General features: G+C 48.6%; 1 protein-coding gene across 1 annotated transcript; it reads right to left on the bottom strand.

The window, feature by feature from the left end:
- Positions 1-17,958: 17,958 nt before the first annotated feature.
- On the bottom strand, positions 17,959-18,928 carry LOC147600832 (olfactory receptor 10AG1-like). The gene is given in 3 exon segments (XM_086747062.1): positions 17,959-18,228; positions 18,231-18,823; positions 18,826-18,928. Coding segments are annotated over 3 exon segments (966 nt in total).
- Positions 18,929-19,390: the final 462 nt, after the last annotated feature.

The raw sequence follows: 19,390 nt of genomic DNA, 5'->3' as shown, positions 1-19,390 counted from the left end.
CTTACAACCATGTAATATACCTGGAAGTGTTACATGCTGCCTTTATGCTTAGGATAATGACTGAATAAAAGATTTGGAGGAAAGTTAGAAAGAAGACATTCCTAGAGCTTCCCATGATTCTGAGAAAGAGCTGTGCTGGCTGAAAACAAGTCCCATACATGTATCAAAGGAAAAAAAAAAAGAAAAAAAAAATCTATATTTACGCTTAGTCTTTAAAATAAAATAATTTTAAATGTCATTAGAAATTTTGTATAGCAAAGACTTCTGCTGCTAACTACAATAGAAAAAAAAATCAAATTTAAAATGTCTCCACTTAAATTTGGAATATAGATGTAACTAGCTTCTGTATATGGGAAATATGAGGGCTTTGTGTGCCATCTTGCAGGACAAATATTAGCTTTATGGGACAAAAACTGCAGGATATATAACATAGATACACACACATCAGTATAATACAGAGACTATGTAATAAAAAGTATAGCACTTATATTTAGTCTATTTACCCAGTATACAGCTATTTATAAAATGTAATTATGGTCTCAGGCTGAGTAAAAGTGTTTTATCTGATTGATTTGTACATTATAACCATGATAGCAGTAGTCACAGCCCGTAACATGTCCAAATACAAGCCCTAAGAGGCAGTCATTTTACATTTCCTGGAACAAGCAACTAAGTTATTCTGCATAGATGAGTAAAGATAAGACTATTTAGCAGGAGGCTTCATGTATTTTGTGCAGAGGTAATTTGGAAGCTGATGTGTAGCACAGGGGTGGGGTGAGCTGGCCAGGAGCCCGGCCCAGCTCAGCAGCAGAGGCCCAGCCCAAGGCAGCACTTTCTCTGTCCCCTCAGGGCTCCCTCCACGTGTCCCTGTGAAACAGGCTTAAGGAAACCCCGATTATCTCTGCCTCAGCTGGGGACAGAGGCTTCTTTCCAGCTGTGGCATTTCCCTGCTGAGAGACAGTTAAACACCAACTTTTCCTGGCCCATCATTAGACAGGACACACAGACAGGGACAGTCAGGGATCTCCTCTACCCCTGCTGAAGGAGGGGGTTCAACTGACTTATACAAGTCATAGTTTCCTTCATTTGTAGTCCTGGGGCTGGAAGGGGCCTCAGCTCCCTCCCATGCACACCAGAAACCCCCAGGCGTTGGGATTCCTCTTGCCTCTCTCTGACCAGCTGGTCATCAAAGAGACACCCGGACACCTGCACATCAGCTCCTTGTCGCACCTCCCAGGGCAGTTAATGGTGGTGGAGGCTAGGAGGGAGCTGTTCAGATGCACACGTCTGGTGATATCTGACATGCTAGAGGCGGTCAAGGATATGTGCAGGTGATGCAGACAGGTCGAAGATACCTGCAGACAGATGGAGAGATAGGACCACATCTCTTGCAAATTTTACTTTGGTCAACCAAAATGACATCTGATGCCCAAATTAAGGGCAACTGAACCTGTCCCTACACATTATGTTCAGGGTGGGCTATGGAGGTATTCATCTGATGGAATGTAGCCATGTGCCATAGGGGGAACTCCATCTCTCTCTTCTCCTTCAGCTGTATTTCCTAGGTCTCCTCTCACTGCTTTCTGCAGGTGCCTCATGTCCATCCTCACATTGCCTTAGATAATTCAGGGAATTTAGTCAATTTAACTTTCAAATCAAGGCCCACAGAGCTACAAGAGATGCCAGGGCTGGCAGGGACAGCACAGGACCTACAGGAAAGCAATTCCCATTCAGGGCAGATGCGTGACAGACACCCCTGATGGCATCGCAGAGATTATGCTGTGGTGCCCCTTGCCATCAGTCAGAGGCATCAGCCATCAGATGCCATCAGAGAAGCAAGGTCTGTCCCTTCCCTACGCAGGAGCTGCATGCATTGGGTGAACACAAAGCACCCCACACCAGGGTCTTTACTTGATTGATGATTCAGTCAAGGAACAGACCAATCCCTTTAACAGTGTGCCTGGATACATCTTGTCTTCAAGGACAGCAGAATCCAGGCTCAGAAATGTTCCTTTCAAAACTTGATTGAAATGCAAAAGGGAATTCAAGGGCATTAAGATGAGCTGCTGCTAGTTCAGGAATGGCTAAAGAAATACTGAGAGAGCACTGCTAAAATTAGTAAGAGCAGGTGTAGATAGATGATCTGAAATATTTTACATCTCATTTACCTCCGTTTTCAACAGTGAGGCCTCCCAGATCTTTTTGTTTGAGGCAGGACTCTGGAGGAGAACAACCAGCCATGGATGAGGATCAAGCCAGGGGTTACTTGAGCAAACAACACCCTTACCGGTCCATGGGACTGGAGGGGCTGTGTCATAGTTCAGCCCTGATTGGGACCAGATTACGCAGTCCCTCTCTTGCTCCCCTCACTCTCCGAGAGAATAGGGGGAGATGATACAAGGAAAATGGCTCGAGGTTTGAGATAAGGACGGGGAGAAATCCTTACAGTTACTGTCACGGGCAAAACAGACTCGACTTGGGGAAAAATACTCATTTATTTCTAAAACTAGCAGGAGAATGAGACAGGGAACAAGATAACCTCCCCTGACCCCTCCCTCTTCCCAGGCTTAACATTATCTCTACTACCTTCCCCTCCCGAGCGGCACAGGGGGGAAGAGGGAATGGGGGTCGTGGTCAGTTCATCACACGTTATTTCACGCCGCTGCGTCATCGTTGGGGGAAGAACTCCTCGCATTCCTCCCCTGCTCCAGCGTGGGGTCCCTCCCACGGGCCACAGTCCTTCGTGAAACTGCTCTGGCGTGGGTCATCTCTTCCACGGGGTGCAGTCCCTTTAGAACAGCTGTCCCAGCAGGCCCTTCACGGGCCACAGCCTCCCTCAGGCCTCCACCTGCTCCGGTGTGGGGTCCTCCATGGGCTGCAGGGGGACAACCTGCTCGACCATGGTCATCACCACAGGCTGCAGGGGAACCTTGGCCAGGAGCAGCATTACTGCTCCCTCTTATTCTGCACTGAGCTTGGCGTCTGCAGCCGTTCCTCACAACAGGCTGGCAGACGCCTCTCAGGATCTTTTTAACATCTTATTCACTTCTCATCTCCTTTCCACTTTTTGCAGCTGGGCTGAGTTGGGCCCAGTCAGCTGCCCAGCGGGAGGCGAGAGGTTGAGGCCTGCAAGGCCAACAAGGCTCGCGCCTCCCCCTCTCTGCCCCCGCTCAGCTGCTTCACATCTTCTCTTCTCTTTTTCCTGTTTTCCCCTTCTTAAATACATTATCACAGAGGCGTTATCACGGAACATTCTGCTACCAATTGGCTCGGCCTTGGCCAGCAGTGGGTCCACTCTAGGCCCAGCCGAGTCCACTGAACAAAGGGGAGCAACTTCTAGCAGTTTCCTACAGAAGCTGCCACCTTAGGCCCCCCCCCACTAACAAAACCAGAACAGGCTTCCTCCAAGAGTGCTGGGAGTGTTTTTCACCACTGGTTCATTATAATTGGAATAAAATAGACAATCAGGTTCTGTGAAGTATCGTTTAAAATGCTGTTCCTCAGCACTAATACTATAAAGAGAGAACCATGAAGATCATTTTAGGTCCTTTTTTGATGTGGAGAAACCCAGGCAGGGAAGCACTGAACAGGCCTCTTGACCCACACACAACATGCCATGCAGACGTCACCCATAGAAGACATTGCTCTGTTTTGATCAAGCTACTGTAGGAATTTCTTACAAAAACCAAACTCTTTTCGCCATCTCTACGGTCTGACAGAAATGATGTTCTCATGGGAACACCTTCCCGCATTGTCAGGTACAGGCAAGGCCACGCAGGAGGCGTAAGGGCCAGCGCTGAGTGGGAGCTGCCTGCAGGCTCTGCTGTGACAATGAGCTGCTGAAGTTGTCCTGCAGCCAAAGGCTCTGCTCCGCACAGCACAGGCGTGAAGGCCAGACTCTCTCACATGGGGTTCTGCAATGCAGGAATAGAGGCTCTGCTGGAGAGACTGTCCGGGAGGATAAGTATGGAGGATGCCCTCTGTTTTGAGGGAATGCCCCTGTGTTCTCTTCCTGTGGAGACAAACAACCAGTGGTGGATGTGGTTACTTGAGCAAACTCAACCACCATGACAGAAACGGAGATGGGTATTTTGATCAGATCCCTGAACACAAGTATTGGGATGCCATTACATTTGAGACTCCATTTTTTTGCTCCAGAGAAGTATGATGCCCCTTGAGGTGTCCTGAAATATCTGCTGACCCATGTGGTGTTTTATGCTGTGAAGAGAATAAAAACGACACCTCTGACTGCAGTAATTTCACCTTCAGTTCTGACATAAGGGCAGATGGAGGGGTCTCAGGCCCACACAAGCACACACACACACAAATGGCTCTCTCCAGCCCAGAATCACAGAACCAGTGAGGCTGGAAGGCAGTCAGCTTCCAGCTTCTCTGTGCTGCCTCTTCATGCTTGGTTTTAGTCAGGAGCTCCTTTCTCATGCACGCCAGCTTCCTGCTACTTTGCAGGACTTCCTGTGTGGAGGCAGAGAGTGCAACGCAGCTGTTTGACACTGGCGAATTTGGGCTATGTCCTTGAACACCGCTTGCTCAACAGCAAAAAACAGCAACTAGAACAAGATAAGGAAATAGCAAAGGCAAAAATTGTAAAGACAACTAAAAAACTATAACCAATCCAAATGAAGCACAAGGCGCGTGAACAGTATATTGCTACCAGTCAAATTAGATAATTAATGTGTGCACTTAGCGTGTAACGTAGAGTGTAAAAGACTAATGCTGACTAACAATACAGGTCTCTGGAACACCATCCACAGAGTCCGTGTTTTTTACTGCCACAGCAGATCTCCCCTTCAAGATGTAGAATGGTCCACTCGGTCATGCAAGAAGCCAAGCAAAGGTGGCAAGAGGCTGGGATGAATGAGAAAGGAGCTCATAACTGAAGCCAAGCATGACAGGGAAGCACAGCGGAGGCGGAAGCTGACTGCCTTCCAGCCTCAACGGTTCTGTGACTCTGTGCTGGAAAGAGCCATTTGCGTTTGTGTGTGTTTTTCTGTGCACGGGGGAACCGTGGGTATGGCAGGGTCCCAGGACCAGCTCCTGGACAGATGGAGGGTCTAAGACCTGCTCTTGGAGGAACCTGACTGTGTCTGTGCCTCCATAGGTAGACATTTACACTAACGTAACTTAGCACACAAACAGTCTAAACCTCATTTTCCCTTTCTCCACTGGTTTTGCTTACTTGTACTCTCCTTTGATGTTTCAGAGATGATTTTCATGGTAATTTCTAGCTGGATCAGAAATTAGAAGTACCTTATTTTATTGCCCATAGTGCCCTGCAACTCCTCATGCTGTTGTCTTGTGAGAGACAGCAGCATCAGGGTGAGCCATCTGTATGAAGCTGAGCAAATGGAGCTTTCGTCCAGGAGGACCTGGAGAAACTGTGGGACTTCTCCAAAAGAAGTTTCTTGAACTTTCTCAAAATTGGGAAAGAGTAGGAGAAAGAAAGAATGCTACAAAGTGCAGCTTGGGAGATTGAGACCTGAGACAAGAAGAAAGAAATGTCACTTGAAGGACAACGCTGTGTTGCAGTAGCAGTCTGGTGAACATTGACATCTCTCCTGGATGACAACACCATGTAAGGGCAAATCTCACATCTAAAATCAGTCTTTGCAATGTTCAGAGAGGGACTGAATGCACTCTGCATCAGCCTACACTCCCCGGGAGAGACATGGCTGCCTTCCAGGTGCTGTCAGACCTTGGAGCCCCAGGGACATCTCCAGGGAGACGAGGAGGGCAGAGAAAGTGCTGCCTTGGGCTGGGCCTCTGCTGCTGAGCTGGGCCGGGCTCCAGGCATGGAGGGAGCTGCTGGTAACAGGGCAGCGCTGCAGAGAGACAGCTCTGCCCAGGAGCAGCTCCTCTGCCAAGCGCAGCAGGGCTGAGGGCTCTGCCTGCAGGAGCTGAGGGGAGAGGAGCGAGGCACAGAGAGGATAAAGGCAGCCTGGGGAGGGAGGCCACTGAGAGCCCACTGGAGGAGAAAACTTCACAGCCCTTGACATATTAAGTGTCTGGCTGCAGGTCATCAAAGCTTCAGGTTCTTGAGGGATTTTGTAAAGCTGGCACCTCCCCCAGCCTGCGGGATCTGTAAGTACCACTCTCAGATCTTCTCTGCTGTAGAGGAGGAGGAGGAGGAGATGCTCCAGAGCAGGGATTCCCTGCTGCACGGCCAGAGGGACAGGGCACGACGGCTGCCTTCTCCCAGGGACGGCTGCAGGGTGTGAATGTGTGTGTGCAGCCAGGGGTGTCCAGGGCTGTCCTTCAGAGCAGGGTCCCTGCGCCCCAGGGGCTGTGTGCTGGGGCAGGGACTCTGCCTCTGCCGGCCTCAGCACTCAGCCTCCCTTTGTGAGCTCCCCAGGGCGCTGGGGAAAGAAGCTGTGGGTGGGAGGAACAACTTGTGGCTGAGCAGGGTCCTTCTGCTATCGAGAGGGTGCTGTGTGGGTCAGGGCTGCTCACAGCCCCTGATCACCCAATTTACAGAGGGTTCTGTTCAAGAAGGACATAAAGGCAGCATTTATCTGAAAGTGAAATGAGTCTGTGCTTTGTGTTTGCTCTTGTTCTGTTTGGGTGGAAATTCATTTCTCTGCTCTGGAGAAGGCACTGAGATGCAAATTCTCATAAGAACTTTTCTGAGCGGCTTCTTAGCCCCTGCATCCACAGAGACGTTCCTGGGCAGTGCCCGGTTGCCAGGAGGTTTCTGCAGGGTAAAGCTGAGCACTCAGCGGGTGAGATGGGGTCTGTGAACAGTGACAGAGACATGGGGAGAGAGGAACAGCCTCTGGCAGGGACGGCTCCAGGATGCACAGGGAGGGGCAGGAGTGTAGGGAGCTGCTCACAGAAATGCACTGGGAGGGGGGATGTAGGCATTTCCCTGCAGGGCAGATGCCTTTTCCAGAGAACCCTCCCGGTCTCCTCTCCCCCTCAGCAGAGCACCCCACCCTTTAACGTCATGGAGACTTGGGTATGAGTTGCCTTCCCACCAGCCCAACCACCACAGAGGAGAAATGCTCAAGTGTCCAACTGTGCCTCCTTGTCTTCCTCTATTGACAGGAGTGCTTTGGCATGCTCCTCTCTTCTCCCTACTCCCTTCGTCTTCCCCTTGGATTCACTGTGTCCAGGTTGAGGATTAATTGGCAGCTCAGACACTGATGCTAAGGGTCCTCTCATGAAGATGTATCAATGGATGAAAAGCATCCAAATTGCTTCTTATATTTTGGGGTCTGGGAGCTGTAGCGTGTGGGGCTGGCAATGGTCTGACCCTTCTGTCAGGACATCCCACCACTGAAACATTCAGCTGTTTCCCCGGAGGGTCCTGCTGGACGGAGGCTGCTTTCCCCAAGAGCACAGCTCTACCGTGGGCTTTCTGTGTCACCTAGCAGCCCCATGGAGAAGACACCTCTATGCTGAGGTCATGGCAATGCTGCTGGGCATCTCTATGCGGGCAGCTACAATGAGCCCTGTGTCCCTGGCTGGGCGAGAAGAGATGAGATCCTGCTTGGGTGCAATGAGATGAGGTGAGGAGTTTGCAGGTCTGCACTTGGAAACTGGACTCCTACTCTCTCAACAGTGTCTGGATTCTTGTTGGGGAAATGTCTGTGTGTGAGCCTCCTCCAGCTCAAAGAGGTGCCAGCACAGGTCAGCTGAGACCAGCGCTGACAGACAGAACATCTCTCCTCATCCTGCAGTGTGGAAGAGTTATCTTGTCTAAGGACCTACAAAATTTTTCTCTGAGAAGTCTGCCCTATTGTCGCACTGTCTTTACCTCTTTAGATAGTTGCTCATCAAAAACATAAGAGATGTCCAACGGCAGCTCCATCACTGAGTTCCTCCTCCTGGCATTCACAGACACACGGGAGCTGCAGTTCTTGCACTTCTGGCTCTTCCTGGGCATCTACCTGGCTGCCCTCCTGGGCAATGGCCGCATCATCACTGCCATAGCCTGCGACCACCGCCTCCACACACCCATGTACTTCTTCCTCCTCAACCTCTCTGTCCTTGACCTGGGCTGCATCTCCACCACTGTTCCCAAAGCCATGGCCAATTCCCTCTGGGACACCAGGGCCATCTCCTACTCAGGATGTGCTGCACAGGCCTTTTTCTTTTTCTTTTTTTATGTCAGCAGAGTACTGTCTTCTCACTGTCATGGCCTATGAAGGCTACGTTGCCATCTGCAGACCCCTGCACTACGGGACCCTCCTGGGCAGCAGAGCTTGTGTCCACATGGCAGCAGCTGCCTGGGGCAGTGGGTTTCTCACTGCTCTGCTGCACACTGCCAGTACATTTTCACTGCCACTCTGCCAGGGCAATGCCCTGGACCAGTTCTTCTGTGAAATCCCCCAGATTCTCAAGCTCTCCTGCTCAGACACCTACCTCAGGGAAGTTGGGCTTCTTGTGGTCAGTGCGTGTTTCTCATTTGGCTGTTTTGTGTTCATTTTTGTGTCCTATGTGCAGATCTTCAGGGCTGTGCTGAGGATCCCCTCTGAGCAGGGTCGGCACAAAGCCTTTTCCACGTGCCTCCCTCACCTGGCTGTGGTCTCCCTGTTTATCAGCACTGCCATATTTGCCCACCTGAAGCCCCCTTCCATCTCCTCCTCATCCCTAGACCTGGTGGTGTCATATCTATACTCAGTGGTGCCTCCAGCACTGAACCTCCTCATCTACAGCGTGAGGAACCAGGAGCTCAAGGATGCCATTAGGAAAGTGATTTCATGGATGTTTCTGAATAGTGATGCGCTTCTAATCACTAACCACAGATGACTCTGGTGCTTTGTTTATCATTCTTATTGTCGTCATTATCCTTATCATTGTCATTATTGTTATTTTTATAATTTTCGTTATCATTATCATTATTGTTATCAAGGATGGAGCATGGCAATGGATTTCTCAGTCATTTTTCAGCAGTCAAACACTTCCTGTCTTTCCTCACAGTTGATTCCCACAATGCCCTAGACCAAACCTGACCTTTTTATTCACTGTATTTGTATCATATTGTAGGTTGTTCTTATGTCTTTTCACAATTTTTCCCCTCACTTATACCAAGGTATGAACTTGCTCTTTTTCAGTTTTGAGCCCGTATAAAATTCTACCTAATAGTGGGATAGAGCTGACTCTCTCCTAGCACCTCTGTAATAAAATGAAATCTCCCCAGTGCAGTGCCTGAAGGTTGGCCTCTTCTTCTAATTGTGGTGTCAAGAACAGGTCCAAGAAACTGGACTCCCAACAGGTCTGTTGCTTCATGGGTTCAGGAGCAAAAACTTTACAGTGACCTTGTGATCAACGGTTGGGTTTAGGACTCACTCTTCAGTGTCTAATCACGGTGGGGAGAGTGAATGCTCACTGAGGTACATAGCCGGGGCTTTCCATATGGCAGAGAACCCCTTCAGGAGGGGAATCTGGAGCTTCCTGGAGAGCCCAGTGGATCTCCTGGAGCAGCATGTGCCTTTGCTGGGCAGTGACTGGCACCTCACATAGTGATGGATTGCCCATGGTGGAGTCATCTCAAGGTAAAGTCCTAAACCAAGGCATCCACAAACAAAGACAGACTCTGCAATTTCACAAGATGCAGTGGGGACCCAGCAGGCCCAGGCTGGAGAAAAGTTCCTGTCACTCTGAATGAATTACCACTGGCTGGATCTAGAGGCACAACTGGATACCTCTAGCATTCTTGGAAATGCTCCATAGACCCCTAAAGCCTTCCATATTCAGCAGCCATGATCCCCACCCAGCTGAGTCTTCTTGCCACCCTGACCAGCATGGCCAGTGCAGGGTCACCCGGCCCCAGGCACCATAACACATTTCCTCCAGAGAACATCACCAGCTCAGGGCCTGTGAGGAGCATTTTCCATAGTCTCCCTTTTCTCACCTATGTACTTGTTGAGGCCATTCTTGTTGTCTTTGACATCCCTGGCGAGACTCAATTCCATTTGGGTATTAGCTTTCCTAACTTCATTCCTGGATACTTGGAACTTTGTTTCTCCCAGTTATTCATCCTTGTTTCACGCTGTATACGCCTCATTTTTGTATCTGAGTCAGCTGAGAGCTGAGGGGTCAGCAGGAGAAGACAGAAGAACATTGGCAAGAAGGGTTGAAGACCAGCTCCTGGAGGGAGTCATATTGTCTGTCTGTCTATATAGGTATAACTTTTTCCACGAACACTGCCTGGCACACCAACCTTCATTGACTCTGTTTCCACTGGTGCTTGATTTGCTTGCTTTGTATCCTCATTTGCTGCTGCAGAGATGGTCCCATACCTGGCCCATACCTGGGCCAGAAATTAAACTAGTACATCCTTTTATTTTCTAAAATATCCTGAAACTTCTCCTGCTGTTATTGTGTCAGACACACCTCAGTCAGGGTGAGCCATCAGCACACAGACATTAACAGCTGACCAAATGAAGCTTCAGTCCAGGAGAACCTTGAGTAACTTGGGGAATTGGCCAAGAGAAACCTCTTGAAGTTTACCAGAAGAAGTGGCCAGTCCTGCACCAGAGGGGAGAACAACCCCATTTATTGGGCCAACTGTAACCTGACATGCTGAGAAGTGACTCTGAGGAGAAGGCACTACGAGGGACGCCCTACAAGCCAGTGGTGCCTACTCCCCATGAACAAGGCCAGCTGGGGCTGCATTAGGAAGAATGTGTCAAATCAGACCACTTGAGTTACCTTCCCCTTCAACCCAGCACTGGTGTGACTCCATACACAGGTGTGTCCCTGTCTGCAGTTCCACATTTTGGAGGAGCTGGGAGGAGCTGGAGAGTGCCCAGAGGTGGTCTGCCAAGATGGGCTTCAGAGCCTCAAGCATATGTTCTGTGAATAGAGGAAGAAGGACCTGGGCATCTTTGGCCCAGTGACGGATGCTCAGGGCAGACTAGGAGTAGCCTGAGAGTGCTTGAAGGGTGGTTTCAGAGATGGTGGAGCTTTGTTTCAAAGTAGTAAAAGCATGACAAGGAAATAATGGAAGACAGTGCAACTTAGGAGGTTGAGATGGGGGGAACAAAACAAAGAAATGTCTCTCCAAGAGTAGTTCTGTGCTGTACAGGTCACCAACAGAGATCCTGGACCATCCCATCGCTTTGTGTTTCAAGGAACAGCTAGAGGGAATGGAAAGATACCAGTAGGGGTAGTGGGATCCTCAAGTGAGAGCAACGTGGGGAAGCAAGGAACACTGACAGCGTGTAGGGAAAGAGCTGTAGGTGTGAGACCCTCTAGAACACCCTGTGGTGGAGATGATTAAGAGCTGTGGCAGGGTGAGAAGCCCCCAACAGAGAAAAGGTGTTTATCCCCACTATGGCTGTTACCGGGACCACCCAGGCATGCCAGGAGACACCATAACTTGATGGAACCAAACATGAAGGCTTCCTCACCGCACCAAGGAGAGACCCATAAGCATCGCACCATAGTCCTGCACGTGGCACCACACATTCCCACATCACACTGCCCCAGGAAAAGCCCTGAGCAAGGTGTGACCCACAGGATGTCCCTTCCCAGGGGCTGGGGGTCAGGCCATGGCCCTTTGTCTTCATGCAACACATGGAGGTTCACTCAGCATCAGAGCCACCTTTACATCGCCTTTGCCTGCCTCTCATCTCTGCCTCCCATTTTCTCCTCTAATCAGCCCCCAGGGAGGCTTTGTTGGTAATGATCCCCAGTGGGACCCATTAATACTCCCTGAAACTGTAGGGGTTGCTTCTGACATTGGCTTCTTCAGGGGTTTGTCCAGGCTCCTCTCAGTGTCTGAGGTTCATGGTCTCAGCACCAAATGCACCCTGGGGCTCGATAAAATGCAAAAAGCCATGTCTCCTCCAATTATTTCCTACAATCTTCAAGTCTTTGAGAACTACTTGGAGAAGTCTCCAGAGGGTATGTAAAGGGGAAGTTTTCACTGAGTATTCAACACAAAAGTATTTTTTTATTTTTAAGTTTCTTAATTTTTTCAATTTTATTACTTTTTCAGTTGTCAGAAGGAGTGGTTGCAGCATTGTCCAGTTGATATGGATGCAGGGGATTTCCTAATGGTATCAGGATGGGTAGGACCAGCTCCTCCTGGAGGTCAGACACTGCATGGACAACCTGATTCCTCACCACTCCAGCCCTGCCATTTCTCTCATCACCCCCCTGGGACTTGCATCACTTTTCCTGACATCAGACTTCTCCACCCAGGTCTGCAGCTGGAGGTGACAGCTCCTCTGCACCAGCTCCCACCTGCTTTCCTGAGAGACCTGGCTGCACACAGGCACAGAAGGGTTTCCTTCATTGCAAACAAAGGGAAGGAGAGGATGGTAAAGTTTAATAAACAAGAACCCACGCTTCTCAACTGTATGCTGAGTTGGAGCTGCCTCCAATGAGGTTCACCACCCACAGGGGATAACCTCACTGGAAGAGTTTCAGCCAAAGAGGTGGGCAACGGTAGATCTACACACAGCCAAGGAGCTGGCTGAAGGGATAAATAGACAGGGGTGGGCTTCTGACTCCCTGGAGATCCAAGCTTCAACGTGGGTGGTTGAATGGGATCTGACTAAGCAAGGAGTGAGGAGAAAGTGAAACTAGAGAGCAGTGGAAACGACATCGGTTCGGACATTCGGCTGAGAAGATGCCTTTAGACCTGGAGAGGTGGAAAAATCAGGGAGGTTAAATGCACCGTACAGACTTCTGGCAATGAGAGTACAGGGACAATTACAGTACCGTATTTCTTCCCCTGCAATTAATATGCATCCTAGAAATCCCCATTTTGTCGTGGTGGAAAATCATCACCATTTTACTAAAGTTTTCCTTAATCTCAGGTGATGGAAAGGTGCTCAGGTGTTCTTTAACTGCTGCAAGCAGTTGTTCCCCTTTCCGGGCAGAGCTCAGCTGCCTGACCATGGACATCGAGTGCCACTCATAGACGCCCCGGTGTATGTGATGCTTTTCCCTGTGAGTAGTCGCTGTCACACAGGACAGGAGGTCTCCTGTAGGAAACCAGAGCTGCTCAGGAGCTGCTGGCTGAGGCCAGGCAGAGGCCCAGGACACCTGCACTGGCACCAGGCATCCGTGTCCCTGTAACTGAAGACACCTGCGTTCCCTGCGGCTACATCCCAGCCTAGTTCTGGAAATTCTTTTTTTTTCTTGCACAATAGTAATTTTTAAAATATTAATTAAATCCCCTAAAGACTTGAATGTAAAAAAAAAAGAGAAACCCAACAAAACAAACAAACAAACAAAGCTAAACCAGGAGGAAATAAACACAAGGAATTAAAAAAGCTGAAAATTGTATTAGGATTTGAGTGACCAAATTCAGCAAAGGGTTTCTGAGAGCAGAGTTTCAAGGTCCAGACCATGGCCTTTGAGGGTGTTAAAGCTGGATGCAATGAGCTTCATGGATAATGTGGAGCTGTCTGAGGCAGTGCCTCCCAGGCTCTGCCATCTGCAGACCCCTGCACTACGAGACCCTCCTGGGCAGCAGAGCTTGTGTCCACATGGCAGCAGGTGCCTGGGGCAGTGGGTTTCTCTATGCTCTGCTGCACACTGCCAATACATTTTCACTGCCACTCTGCCAGGGCAATGCTGTGGACCAGTTCTTCTGTGAAATCCCCCAGATCCTCAAGCTCTCCTGCTCAGACTCCTACCTCAGAGAAGCTGGGCTTCTTGTGGTCAGTGCCTGTTTTGGTTTTGGCTCTTTTGTGTTTATTGTTGTGTCCTATGTGCAGATCTTCAGGGCTGTGCTGAGGATCCCCTCTGAGCAGGGAAGGCACAAAGCCTTTTCCACGTGCCTCCCTCACCTGGCTGTGGTCTCCTTGTTTGTCATCACAGTCATATTTGCCCACCTGAAGCCCCCCTCCATCTCCTCTCCATTTCCAAATATGTTGGCTGCAGTTCTGTACTCAGTGGTGCCTCCAGCACTGAACCCCCTCATCTACAGCATGAGGAACCAGGAGCTGAAAGACACAGTGAAGAAGCTGATTCAATCAGCTCCTTCTCAGAAGCATTAAGATACCCATGTCTCTACAGAACTGACTGCAAATTCTCCTGTGCTTTGGACATTTTATCTGTGATAAGCATGTTTCCCCATGCCTACATGCACTCCACTTCACCAGAGGCATGGACCCAGCCTGTCTGACCCCGAGGTCTGTTCACGTGTGTCTGACACAATGGTCCAGCTTGCCTCCCATGTTGCACCACTGTAATAAAAGAGAGTTTCTACAATATCAGTGTCTGGAGATTGGGCTCTTCTTCCAAAGCTGAGGTCAGGCTGAAGGAATTGTCCCCACAGTGCCGTGCTGCTGTGCTGGGGTTCTCCATGGGATGAGGGGAGGAGGGCGTGGGGCAAGGTGTTCAAGAATGGGCCTGAGCTGAGCCTTAACCTGTGGATGTCCAGTTCACCTGGAGATTGTGAATGATCGACATTCCAGACGGTCCCAGTAAATGGGACTCTCATCCCATTTACTCACCCCTTTAATAATGCAGGCAAGGAGCAGACCAACAATTTTCCTAGTGGGCCTGTTAGCAGGACCTTGCCGCTCATGGACGTCCCCTTCACCTCCACCAAAGGCCCTCAGCGGCAGCAGAGACTCCACTGACAGCAAACTGTTTCATTCCAGCTCTGCCCTTCCCAGCCCTGTTTCTCTCTGGCCTTACGGACAGCAGGTTTCCTCACTCTCTTTGCATCCAATTTCAGGTTCAAGTTTCCACCTGCCAATCACTCAGCCATGTCTCTGCTCTCAAGCAAAGCTTTTGCACACATGGGGACTTAGACATTTGATACCAGGTTTCCCTAAGACAACTCAGAGCTTGGCCTGCAGCCACAACCCAGATGGGCACCAATGCCCTCAGCCGGGGGTGCAGGCAAGCTGACAAGAGCCCGTGCTGTTTGACATCAGTGGGGTAACTGCAAAGGCATGGTGGGACAAGTCACAGAGCTTGGAGTGCTGCCATGGATGGGTACCAGTTTTTCAGGAGAGACAGGCTGGAAGGACATGGGGTGGAATTCCCTGAAAGAGAGAATTTAACTGGCAGTAGGGAGTTCCTTATGGGGTGAGTGACAAGGCTGTTGAACCCTTGTTGGGGAGGGTCAGAGGAGAGGCCAGTAAAGGTGACCTCTCATGGTGGGAGATAGCAAACTACAGTCAGGACAGGGAAGTTGTAGTCTTTTCAAAGGACCCCAAGGAAGATGGGGGTCTACATCTCTTGATGTAGAAGCCTGGGTCTCACTTAGGACTTGAATGACCCTGGCATTTTCTGGAAGGAGAACACTGCAAGATGCAAACAGTCCCGGTGGTTTCTGGTGTGTTTTGGAACAAGATCTTAGCACAGCTGCCAGATGGGTCAACAAGGATAATGCAAATCTGGATCTGACACATGCCAGCAAGGAAGATCTGGTCAGGGACGTGAACATTCATTGTTGTGATCCTGAAAGAGCGGGATCCCAGCTCCCAAGGGGAATGAGGAAGCAGAATACAAGACCTCAGGTCCTGGACATCAGAGGAGCAGACTTTGGCCCTTTCTGGGGTGTTACAGTGGGGAACAAATGGTCAGAAGCACCAAAGGACAGCAGAGCTCAGTAGAGCTCAGGTTTTCAAGGATGCATCCTTGAAACACAGCAGTCATCACCTATTTCAAAACTCAGTTGAAACTTGACAAGTAAGTCAAGGACATTATAATAAACCGTTACTGTTTCAGAGACAGTTAAAGGTGAAAAAATAATGTGTGGTCACTGCTGAATTTAGTAAGAGTTGGTGGAGAGAGAGCTGAGATACTCTGTGTCCTCTTTGCCTCAGTCTTCACCAGCAAGTTCTCCTAAGACTTTATTCCTCAAGGCAGGGCGGCTCTGGAGGAAAACAGCCAAAGGGTGTGTCGTGGTTTGGCTACAGTCAGGAATCGAGTACCACACAGCTGCTCAATCATCCTCCTACTCCCTAGGGGACGGGGGAAGGAATTGGGAGAAAAGAATACTCATGGGCTGAGGTAAAGACAGTTTACTAGGATAGCAAAGGAAAAGATAATTTTAAATATATATATAAATGATAATAAGAACAATAGATAATCATAACCATAATCATAACAATAAATGAAACAAAACAAACAAACACCCAAATGATGCACAACTTCTCACCACCTACAACCCGACGACTGATACAGCCCATCCCAAGCAATAATGACACAGTAGAAAAAATAACCCTGTAAATGATCCTGGAACAATTTTGAACAGCAAGAGAAAAAAAGAGAGGCAACTCACTGCCTTACACCCCACTTAAGTACTGAGCGTGACATTTATGGCATGGAATATTCTCTTTGGCCAGTTTGAATCAATTATTCTGGCTATATCCCTCCCAGCTTCCTGCACCTGCATATTAGTGAGACCTGGAGAGCCCAACAGTGTCCTTGGTCTCATTACCAACACCTCATAACATCAGTGTGTTTATCAACATTCTTCACATACAAAATCCAAAACACACCGGCTACTGAGAGGAAAATTTACTCCCTCCCAGCTGAAACCAGGATAGTACTCACCCCTTATTCCATACCATCTATCATGTTTTGATGGGTACACATAAATATAATTCTCTCAGCCTATGTTGCATCCCTTCAAAATGTCTGTTTAGTTCATTTATTCTGTGACTTTGGGTTCCATCGGTCATAACAGGCTTTCAGAGCCTACATTTTTATGTAGTGTTGGATTGTTGCGTGCTGCATCTGCAGCTTCAGCTGGTACATCTGGCATGACCGGTGTGTTATATCCATGATCTCCAAGTTGAAGATGTTGCTCTCAAAGAAGTTGTTCAGTGCCAGTCCTGGTTCCATCACTGCTTAGTTTCATCAAAGTTCATTCCTAACTGATCTGGGTGATTCTTGCTGCAATACCTTTGATATGACACGTAACTATGGAGATGATGACGTACAGTGTTATATAGCGATTAACATCATCCAGTTCAAATTATTGGCTATTTTAACCTAAAATCAAATCTCCTTGAGGTACATATCAGACTTCCCCATCCTCCCGCATCACCCACCAAGTACAGCCAGGTCCTTGAGCAAAAGCAATCCCACGGGTGGGTTTGCCTTTGCCCAGGGGAGGAATAACCCAGGCTCAGTTTGCCATCATCAGAGACACGGGGAGAACCTGGAAGATGATCCACCTCTTTCTGAGTGCGACACTGAAACAAGGACAGAAATTCAGTCTGGGTCTCTTTTCAGCCACTGTTTAGTAGGTCTATGTGGAAAAGATTTTGTCACAGATTCAGGACACCACTCAGACAGGAACAGACTGTGGCAGGTCTCCAGTCCTCCCTCCTGCTTAAAGCAGGGTGCCACTGATTTCAGGCCAGGTTACTCGCAGATTTGCCCAGTTGGGTGGTATTGATCTGAGTAGTAAAAATCTCCAAGAACAGAAACTCCACAATGTTCCTGTGACTCCATTTCAGGGTTGGATTGTTTCTTTCATTTTTTTTTCCCCTTTAGTCAAGTTAGTCAAGGGTTACATAACTCAGTGAAAGACATCACAAAGGGGAAGAAGAATTTGATGTCTTTTAACGTTTTTTTAGTTGATTCCACTGAGAGACACTGTGGACAAGCTGTGTGGTCTAGGTAGTGATTTCTCAAACCTGAGGGTAGTCATCTCTTCATTGGATGTGTCATTCTCTAGAGGTCTTTGACAATTGACTATGCTTTGAATATTGACTATGCTTTGACAGTTTCCTTTTAGTGGTAACTGTGTTCAGACACAGCTTGAAGTAGTTATTTGCATTAAACTATCCAGGAGGACTGAAGGTCCTCTAAAATACAAAGAATCTAGGTGGAGCATGTCATGACAGGAACACCTCAGGAGACCACTTCCCTTCTTGAAGAGGATCAAAGCCAGGCAGAACACTTGATTTTTTTTTTAACCAGATAGGAGATGCCAATGATCAGGCAACAACGAACCTCACCAGGACATTTGGGACTATTTGGGACTATTTTGACTGCTCTGTTGTATCACTTTCTCCATAGGAATCTCTGCAGGGCGATTCTCACTTCTGTGTTCCTCAGACTATAGATGACAGGATTAAACACAGGGGCCACAATTGTGTAGAACAGGGCAAAGTATTTGTCAGTTTCTGCAGAGTCCCTTGACCGTCGCTTTAAGTAGACTACTGTGGCAGAGCCATAGAAGAGAGTGACCACACCAAGGTGTGAGGAGCAGGTGGAAAAGGCTTTGCGTCTCCCCGGAACTGAAGGCATTTTCAGAATCGCCTGGATAAAAAGTTATCAAAGTAAGAAATGACTATGAAGCAAAAGGGAAGGATTGCAAAAAACAAGATGATGGTGTACAGCGTCACTAGGTTCCAGAAAGTGTCTGCACAAGCCTGTTCCAGCAGAGGGGGAATGGGTGAAGGTCCCATGACCTTCACCACATCACAGAAGAAGTGGTGAAGGTCATGGGATACACAGAAGGGCAAAGTGAACACCTGATATGTCTGTCCTACTTGCACCGGTACGACAACCATCCATGACCCCACTACCAGTCTGACACAGAGCCCTCCATTCATGGTGAGGGTATAGCGCAGGGGGTCACAGGTGGCTGCGTAGTGGTCATAGGCCATGGCAGCCAGGAGAAGGCATTGGGTACTGCCCAGTAAAACCAGGAAATACAGCTGGGCAGCACAGCCAAGGAAGGAGATCCTGCCATCATCCATCAGGAAACCCACCAGCATATTTGGCAGAGTGACTGATGTGTAGCAGATCTCCAGGAAGGACAAGTTCCTCAGGAAGAAGTACATGGGGCTGTGAAGGCTTGAGTCCATCACTGTGATGAGGGCAATCAGGCTGTTCCCAATGAGAACCATGAGGTAGATGATCAGAATACAGTGAAGCACGAGCCCTGCAGGCTAGGGTGGTCAGAAAATCCCAGAAGAATGAATCCAGGTCCAGCAGTGTGGTTCTCCAAGCCTGTTCTTCCGGGCATTTTTCCTACAGAGAGCAATCCAAACAATAGGCTCTTAGAGGATGCTGATGGCTTGTCCACCATTACATACAATTCAAGCATACAGAGAGACTGCAAACATCAGCATACATGTGATGGCATATTAGATGAGTTTGACCAAGATCTGCATGAAAATTTGGAAATCTAACATGAGATTCTTGCTGCAGCAAGGTTTGTAAGGAGAGGACTGAACAGAATCCTTGAGTCAGAATGACTGGTTTTTGTCACGCAGATAAAACGACCTTACCTTTTTTTTTAGGTGAGGTTTAACTACATAGAATACCTGGTGATAGGTGAGAAACAAAGGAAGACAATGAATAAAGAGTAGCCCCCTTAAGAACAGCCTTGCTTACATTTCTTGATCAGATTGTGAAAAAGCTACATTTAATGTCAGGCCATTAAGAAGAAATAGGGTGAAAAGGAGGAAAGAGGTGAAAAGGGAGA

The sequence above is a fragment of the Chlamydotis macqueenii genome, chromosome 4 (genome assembly GCF_036417535.1).
Source record: "Chlamydotis macqueenii isolate bChlMac1 chromosome 4, bChlMac1.mat, whole genome shotgun sequence".
Taxonomy (NCBI): Eukaryota; Metazoa; Chordata; class Aves; order Otidiformes; family Otididae; genus Chlamydotis; species Chlamydotis macqueenii.
This window is presented reverse-complemented; position numbering and strand designations above follow the sequence as displayed.